This window comes from Berghia stephanieae, chromosome 1, assembly GCF_034508935.2.
Source record: "Berghia stephanieae isolate SIO BIC M18660-M18661 chromosome 1, UCSD_Bste_1.3, whole genome shotgun sequence".
NCBI lineage: Eukaryota > Metazoa > Mollusca > Gastropoda > Nudibranchia > Aeolidiidae > Berghia > Berghia stephanieae.
The window spans coordinates 17,772,098-17,781,619 of NC_088360.1; the positions used below are offsets into that span (position 1 = coordinate 17,772,098).

General features: G+C 34.5%; 1 protein-coding gene across 2 annotated transcripts in view; it reads left to right on the forward strand.

The window, feature by feature from the left end:
- Positions 1–9,522, forward strand: part of LOC144969349 (calmodulin-like) — a 98,373-nt gene that overhangs the window by 64,349 nt on the left and 24,502 nt on the right. For both annotated transcript variants that reach the window (XM_078908464.1, XM_078908459.1), the window contains exon 3: positions 3,156–3,189. In XM_078908464.1, the coding sequence (XP_078764590.1) occupies positions 3,156–3,189 (34 nt within the window). The remainder of the gene's footprint in view (positions 1–3,155; positions 3,190–9,522) is intronic.

Sequence of the window (9,522 nt, forward strand, 5' to 3'; positions counted from 1 at the left end):
GAACAATGGCGGACGCCCTTATGAAATATTTCTCCGACGAGCTTAAAAGCGTATCCAGAGGAGGAAAAAAAAAACATTATAAATCTGATCATATTTTGACTTTTACACATTCTGATCACAAGACATATGAAAAGTTCTAACAAGCATGAAGAATAAAAAGTGCAGATTTTCTTTGTTTAGAACCACGATGGCCGTCGTTGCTGGGCGACGTGACATCAAACTATTGAATCCAATTATCAGTGAGAGGGGTCGATATCATTCATGTTATTGTGTATAAACAACCAACTATGTCCGAGCACGTATTTAAGGTGTGTCACAAATTCCATTTTTGATTGATCAAAAATCTACTGGTTAGTTGTATTATGTCTAGATGAACCCAAAACTTAAGATTGAGATTTTAGCATAATTCATACAATAACTTGAATTAAGATAAATGGCATCATATTCATTAACGACACGGACTTTTATTTCTTAAATTTCAAACAAACAAAAAAAGAACTTCCCTAATGGGCATGGTCTATAGATAGTTCGAAGATGACGTCACTCAGGTCTTTGTTATTGTTTTTTGCCATCCGCGTTTATGAGTTATGCTCACTGAACTGTGTTAACCTGACTATAAACGTTCATGGATACACAGAGTTTTGTGAGTTGGTCCGTTATACTTCCGGATGGCAATGTTATGAGCTTCTGAGCCAAGCGCATACTATCAATATTACATGTCCATGTGCTCGAGGTCATTGGTCACATTGCACAGTGTGTTCAAAATGACCCACATAGTGAAAAGTGTTCACAGCTTTTGAAATATCTAACATCACGATTGGTTATTTTGTTCAGCTTGACACATGGGTATGTTTACAACTTTTACAAACAAAGCAGCGTGTTTACATTTGTTCAGAAATGTCCACTCGTTGGACAGCAACAAATCATGTTCGTTGATGACTTGGTTGGACGAAAACAAGAATATAGATAGTATGCGCTTGGCTGAGAAGCTCATAACATTGCCAGCCGGAAGTATAACGGACCAACACACAACCTGTGTGTAACCACGATCGTTTATAGTCAGGTTAATACAGTTTAGTAAAAATTACTCATAAACGCGGATGGCAAAAAACAATAACAAAGGCCTGAGTGACGTCATCTGCATACTATCTATAGATAGTTCGAAGATGACGTCACTCAGGTCTTTGTTATTGCTTTTTTGCCATCCGCGTTTATGAGTAATGCTCACTAAACTGTATTACCCAGACTATAGATTGTATGCGCTTGGCTAAGAAGCTCATAACATTGCCATCCGGAAGTGTAACGGACCAACACACAAAACTGTGTGTATCCATAAACGTTTATAGTCGGGTTAATACAGTTCAGTGAGCATTACTCATAAACGCGGATTGCATAAAACAAAAACAAAGACATGAGTGACTTCATCTTCGAACTATCTATAGATAGAATGCGCTTGGCCAAGGAGTTCACAACATTGCCATCCGGAAGTATAACGGACCAACACACAAACTCTGTGTAACCATGAACTTTTATAGTCTGGTTAATACAGTTTAGTGAGAACAACTCACAAACGCGGATGGCAAAAACAATAACAAAGGCCTGAGTGACGTCATCTGCATACTATCTATAGATCGCTCCCATTCTGTAATTTGAATTTAACCTCCATTCTGCCCTCGATCTGAAAAGAAAAACGTTACATATTTTGGGCCAGAAAACTCGTCCTTCAAAACATCGATCAATTGAAATGGCCATCTTGGCAAAAACTCTCAACTTGCGAAATCCCAGGCTTAACTCTCTCAACCATAACACCGACTATATCCGAAGTTTACCCGGGTTACTTTTACCCCATGCCTATTCATTACATTATTCCGAAACAAGTTATAGGCGTAGCATCAAATCTAATGTTTTGGGGTTTTTGTGTTGTTGTTTTTTTGTTGTTTTTTTTTTTTTTTTGTTGTTTTTTTTTTTTTTTTTTTTGGGGGGGGGGGTTGCATGTTAATTGTAGTTGAATAAAACTATCTATATACATGCTCATCTTTAATACATTTTTTTACAAACTTTGAAATGTAGCACAAATCTCTAGGATTGAGTGAGTTTAGAGTTTTTGCCACTTTGAATGTCGTTTTAATTGATCGTGATTATAAATGACGAGTTTTCTGGCCAAGTTTTAAATACATGTTTGTGTTTTGTATTCTATTCAGAGTATGGGAGCATTTACTTTGTGTCCTTCAGAATGACGTAATGGGTCAACGAGCTTTTTTACATAGCGCAATATCCACTAAATGTGCTCAAAGCGCTTTACAAGGGATCCCTGGTCAACAGCAACATTTAACATGTAGGACGGGACTGACGCCTGTTAGGCGATATTACAAATTTTCGGACAAAGACAACGCTGTTAACGGCCAGGTACTCATTTTACACCTGAGTACGGTGAGAGAATGTGAGTAAAGAGCCCTTTCCAAGGACTCAACTATGCGCCGAGCGCGAGGCTCGAACCCAGGACCTTCCGATCCGAAAGCGAATGTCATACCACAAGACCTCATAGCCGCACATTAAATTATGAGAAATTCGGTCTGACCAGACGCTACATAGGTCCGTATTTATTTATTTATTTTTTTTTTTATATAACCTTTTTGAACATCCAATGCTGTCCCACCTAAAGTCAAGAACAAAATAATCATTAAGTCAGTCCTTCACGGTCCCAGGTTTGACAGTTTTTGCAAAGATGAGCATCATTTCAATCGATCCGTATTTGTAGGACGACTTTTCTGGTCAAATTTTAAATACTCGTCTTTCTAGGGTACTGCAGTTAACTGGTTAAGAGGATAGTCGAAGTATTGATGGTTTAGAGAAGATTTCTGAAAACCAAGTGCAGCTTCAATTAAAACCAAGTGCAGCTTCAATTAAAACCAACTGCAGCTACAATTAAAACCAAGTGCAGCTACAATTAAAACCAAGTGCGGCTACAATTAAAAACAAGTGCAGCTACAATTAAAACCAAGTGCAGCTACAATTAAAAGCAAGTGCAGCTACAATTAAAACCAGGTGCAACATAACTTAGTCCGAATTTTAAAGAAAAGGCTTCGAGTATTGGTATCTATTTTTTTCTCCAATTAGATAATGTCTAATTTGTTTTGTTTTCCTTTCGTTCACAGACGACTTCTAATCCGACAGAGGAACAACTCGCAGGTAATGTAGTATAATATAATATAGATAGTATGCATTTGGCTAAGATGCTCATAACACACAAAACTGTGTGTATCCATGAATGTTTATAGACGGGTTAATACAGTTCAGTGAGCATTTCTCATAAACGCGGATAGCAAAAAACAATAACAAAGACCTGAGTGACGTCAACTTCGAACTATCTATACTATACGATTCTCGAATTCTTGCGTGTGAAAATTCGAACGAGCACCCAACGCGTGCTCCAAATTTCTCGCAGGTATTGGGTTCGCGTTCGAAATTTCATAAACGCACGAGTTCAACACTCTTATTGTTACCCCCCCCCCCCTCCCCCCAATGACATCACCTATAGAAGGAACGAAACCGACGCCACTCACCTCTTTGTTATTGTTTTTAGACAGCCGGGTTTTTAAAAAAATTATAAGTTCTACTAGATTATATCAATCAGACGATAAACGTTCGACGCATAGTTTTATATCCGGCTAGCGAAAAATGTGAAAAATTTATCTAATTCCATAGTATCGATATTATTACTTATTAAACTGTATTTTACAATGATCGATTCTTGATTTGAACGACTTGACATTAAGAATTATCCTTGTGCTCAGGAATCATTACGCGCAAAATCTGTTAGTTTTTAAAAAATGCGTATGTTAGACAAAATAAAGACAATCGCTAAGTCCCAGGTTTGAGAGTTTTTGCCAAGATGAGGATCATTTAAATCGATCGATATTTTAGGGACGAGTTTTCTGGCCAAATTTATAAATACTTGTTTTTCTCCACAGTAAGACAGCTAACGGGTTAAAAAAAAACTTGTGCATTTCCCGGGTGAACCAGAATTGTTTAAAAATCAATGTTTTACTAGAAAATGACCAGAAATTCCATAGTTTTTGTTTTTGTAACTCTAAGCTAAGACCGATATCTATTTTGTCTTCATGTTTTCAATAATCTTCAACTTAACACAAATTCATATCTATGAACTTAAATTCAATTTATAGCATCTAAACTACCCCGACATAATTCAGTTTTTAGACGGAACGTACGTAATAACTGGGAAAAATGTATTTTAAGAGAGCTATTGTACTCCATTATTATTGTGTGTATGTGTGCGCGTGCGCGCGCACGTGCGTGTAAGTGTTTGAGTGTGAGTGGAATCATGCTTCACAAATGTGCTCTATTATTATTATTGTTATTATTATTATTATTATTATTATTATTATTATTATTATTATTGTTATTATTATTATTATTATTATTATTATTATTATTATTATTATTATTATTATTATTATTATTCATTCATTCATTCATTCATTCATTCATTCATTCATTCATTCATTCATTCATTCATTCATTCATTCATTATCTTTAATCATCCCGAAATGCTAATGATCATAATATTTTATTCCATGTTAGGTCAGCATAACTTATTTGGGAATTTAGATCAGCTTCGATACGTCCTTTTGCTATGAATAATAAGATATCTTCGTAATTTGAAAAAAAATGAACTACACGTTTTAAGATTTTGCCAGAAAATTCTTCCTTCAAATATTAATCGATTAAAAAATAACCCTGATCTTATCAAAAAACTCTCAAACGTTTGAAAAGATGAGGGTCAATATTTTTCGATCAATTTTTAAAGGACAAATTTTCTGATCAAAAATGTTTAAACGGTTTGTTTATATTTTCAAAGTGTGAGAGCAATGTTATTCTATAGATAGTATGCAGATGACGTCACTCAGGCCTTTGTTATTGTTTTTGCCATCCGCGTTTGTGAGTTGTTCTCACTAAACTGTATTAACAAGACTATAAAAGTTCATGGTTACACAGAGTTTGTGTGTTGGTCCGTTATACTTCCGGATGGCAATGTTGTGAACTCCTTGGCCAAGCGCATTCTATCTATAGATAGTTCAAAGATGACGTCACTCAGGTCTTTGTTATTGTTTTTTGCCATCCGCGTTTATGAGTAATGCTCACTGAGCTGCATTAACCTGACTATAAACGTTCATGGATACACACAGTTTTGTGTGTTGGTCCTTTATACTTCCGGATGGCAATGTTATGAGCTTCTTAGCCAAGCGCATACTATCTATTCCGATTTCTCCAAAATTCCATGGCGGTGTAAAGAGAGAGATTTGGACACGTTTAGTTCATTCGACCTTGACCAGTTTTCAATTACCAGTATTCTATGATAGTATATCTCGATTTTACATTGCCGTATTGATACATTTTTCCTGACATTCAAAGTTGTGTAAAACTGTCTGTGAACGATACAATGCAAGCTATATATGAGATTCTGTAATTATAAACTATTGTATAAGGCATTTAAAGGATAATTCCTATATTAACTCTCAAACGTTCCACTGTTTTGAGCAAAAATTGTAAATGGAGGGGGTGCAGGTACATTAGGATACCCTGAACTCACTCACTGTGCGCTAATGCTGGCATGTTATATATCAATTTGCTCGTCAGATGTTTTAGTTTCACATTCTTAAAGTTTTTTATAATTTCAAGGCACTTTCCTGGACACAAATATGATTTATGTGTCAAGGTAGGGTCTCAAATTTTCAAGTAAAAACTGCATTTTCTGCAAATGCCAAGAAGGAAAAAAATAACTGTTCAAAATTATGATCAAAACAAGTTTATTTTCTAAAAATACATCATGTCTTACAACTTTTATGCAAAACTCAAGTATGTAATGCATAAATTGAGCATCTGGTGGGGTCTCAAATGTATCCACACATTTACTCAAACAAGGGGCATAATCCAATAATTTTTACATGTTCACAAAAATGTCTCTAAATTGCTTATGTCAGCATTTCTTTGGCATATTTTGGATATATCTTGGTCAACAGACCTAAACACATGATACAAGAAGACATTTCAACATGGTGAAAAGGTTTTGGGGTAATAATTCCATTACAAAAGTAAAATTATATAATTATTTTAAAATTCACTTGTGTGTCACTTGTTTAGTGCAAAGACTGAACTATACACACCAAAAAAATACACAAGTTCCTTCTTACTGATACAATTGATAATACATGGATAAATATAATAAAGGACTTCAGTATACATATATATTTATTTATATATGTAAATGTATTCGCAGAGAGCGAATAGTATTTTTTTTTCCGCAAAGAGCGAAAACGAATGATTATTCGCAGAGTGCGAAAATATTTTAATTTCACAGTAACAGTACCTTAACAAAATAAAATAAAATATACAGACAATTTAACATTTAAAAAACAAAGAGCATTTTAAAATACAATAATAAATCAAATAATTTACTCAAGAACTGTATGATACCACAACATACATTTTCTATCCGGCTGTAAACAAAACCATTTTTTACAATATAAACACCTATGTCTAGTTTTCTGTACTTTCCCCCTATCTAAGCATAACCTACAATCACCCCTTGAATTTGAAGAAGCATCTGGTAAAATTGGATGGATTAACTTAATTTCTTCATCTATATCATTATTATCACTATTCCTGCTATTTGCTTTAGATTTACTTTTACATTTACAATTACAATTTGTATTTAAAGCAAGTGGTGGACCCTCTAGATCATCTATCCCGCCTAACTGCCTGGCTAACTCCAGAGTAAAATCTAACTGATTATACTGTTTTGGTCTCTGTAATTCTTCAATATCACTATGCCTAGCTCTATATTCTTTGAACAGAATATAACTATTAACCCTAGCAATGTCAATAAAATGAAAAAATAAACTTTTCCACCACTTGTGTGTTTTTCTAAGACTATTATATTTCCCAATAAGTTGATCAGACAAATCTACCCCATTCATATTCTTATTGTAATCTTTAACTAATTCAGGCTGTGCAACATCTAATTTTCTGAAAACCCCATTATCTTTACTCCTACGTTGTACTACTGCCTCCTTATTTGCATCATGTATTGTAGATATAAATGAAACTGTCTTATTATCTTTCCACTGTAAAGCTAAAATATCACCATCCCTATGCCATCTAAACTCCCCCCTCTTAACCCTCTTTTCCCATTCTCTAACGTTCTTTAGACTAACTGGAAATCCTTTTCGATTAACTATTATTGTCCCACAAGCTCTCACATTCTTCACAACCAAATCTTTAAAAAGTTGATCACTAGTATAAAAATTATCCACATATAAATGATATCCTTGATTGAACAAGCCAACAAGCAACTGCATAACCACATTATAAGCTAAACCATTTGTTGTATTACCCCCTACCTTACCCAAATAAACATCAAAATTGTGTGTATACCCTGTCTTTGAATCTGCTAAAACCCACAATTTCATTCCCCACTTTGTTGGCTTGTCCTTCATATACATTCTAAAGCTATACCTTCCCTTATTTTTAACCATCCTCTCATCTATTGAAATATTCTGATAAGGTTGAAACAATTTCATACATTTTCTACGAATATAATCCATCATAAATCTAGCTTTACATAATTTATCATCTCTATTTTCTGTTCTAAAATTACTTATTTTTAAAAAACTCATAAGACATTTATAACGCCAAATTGACAAAAACCGACGCGCCCACAAACCATTCAACAATGTCTCCTCACACCAATATAAAGTAACACGCTCCACTTTCACACAACTCATGTACATCAACAAACCAATAAATCTATACATTTCATCCACATTCACAGGTTCATCCTTCCACCTCTTATACAACGTCGGTTTCGAATCCACACACATACTCGCATAATCATTTGTCCACTCACAAAACAAAGACAACAGTTCTTGAGTAAAAAACAAACTAAAAAAATCTAAAGGCGTTAAAAATTTTCGGTGATCTAAGCGAGTCACCGTATCAGGCAGGCGTGGACCAGGGACTCGCTCAGGGAGAAAAGGTGGCACTTTGTTCTCGGGACCACCATCCACACATAGTTTCTTCGGCTGTGATGGGCCAGGGATTTCATCATGATCCGAACGCCTGAAGAAAATAATAATAACAAGAATTAAAATAAAAAGAAGTACTTTGAAAACAAAGGAAATGAAAAATAATTCTGAAAGGAGAAAGCAATTAATTACACATATAAATATAAAATATCAAAATATTTTATCACTCTCCCTTTTTTACATCACACACTAGTTCTGGAATAATATTTCTTGACATAGAGTTGAGTAGAGTAAAAATACTATAAATAATGTTCCTGTAGACCCAAAACTGAATATATAACATAATATCAACAATAATACATCAGAAAACACAAAACAGTCAATATGAATATAAATGCTCTATAAGAACAACTAAATATCAGGTCAGTTCTCACCTTTTTCTTTGACAAGCAGAACTAGTTGTGGCAGTGGCAGTGTCAGTATCATCAGTAGGAGTAGGGACTTGTGCATGTCTCCCAGTTTCATTCCCACAGTCCTCACACGGAATAAGAATCTCGCTAGAAGAAAGAAAAAAGAACAATATTTTATAATACAAACTGTCGACACATCAAATCAAGACATACAAATCATTTCTATATCTCATTCAAGTGGCCGAACTAACCGTCTTCTGACCTCCATGTTTGTTTACATTTTCAACACACACTTCACTCGTCCTAGTCAAACTCAAGCACTTCATAAATACAATTATAAACCAAAAAAAAAAAAAAAAAAAACTTTTTGCACTATATTAATGAAATAGATAATTAAGTTGAATAAAATATACATATCATGGGCATTATGTGATCGTTTGATGTTACTTTGAGAAGATTTCTGAAAAATACTTACTCGTCGTTCTCACTGTCAGATCCCATATTTGGCGAGTACGGCAGGTCGAATTCTTGAGACCATTCGGACTCAATTTCATCATCATCCTCGTCATCACTTACATCCACGTTGAAGAGGATGTCATAAATTTCAGACTCTTTGAGATTTGCCATGGTGCAAAAAGTTTAAATAATATAAATTTGATAAATTGTGAGTTGGAGTTGTAGAAAGATTTCCCGAAACAAAATGGCGGATCGAAGGTAACGGATGGAGTCGTTAGCAACCTAGCTTTCGTATCTCTCGTTATTTCGTAACATTTTTTTACATTTTTAACATAATTGTGATGAATTATTAAATGAAAATCATTCTTTTATAATAAAATAATAGTTTCAACACATAATCTGGCGATTTTTTACCGCAAAATGGGATTATGAAAAAGGGGCGGTTGTCACGATCACCGGTGATCGTGGTTTCTATTTGTGGAACGTTTGAGAATTAAGCCTTTAGTGAGATGATAAGATAAGAGAGTGGATAGTGTTCCATATAAATGCACAAGTTAAATGTTAAATCAGTGCAATGCTTCTATAATGTACTTGGTCCATGCTTCTGATCT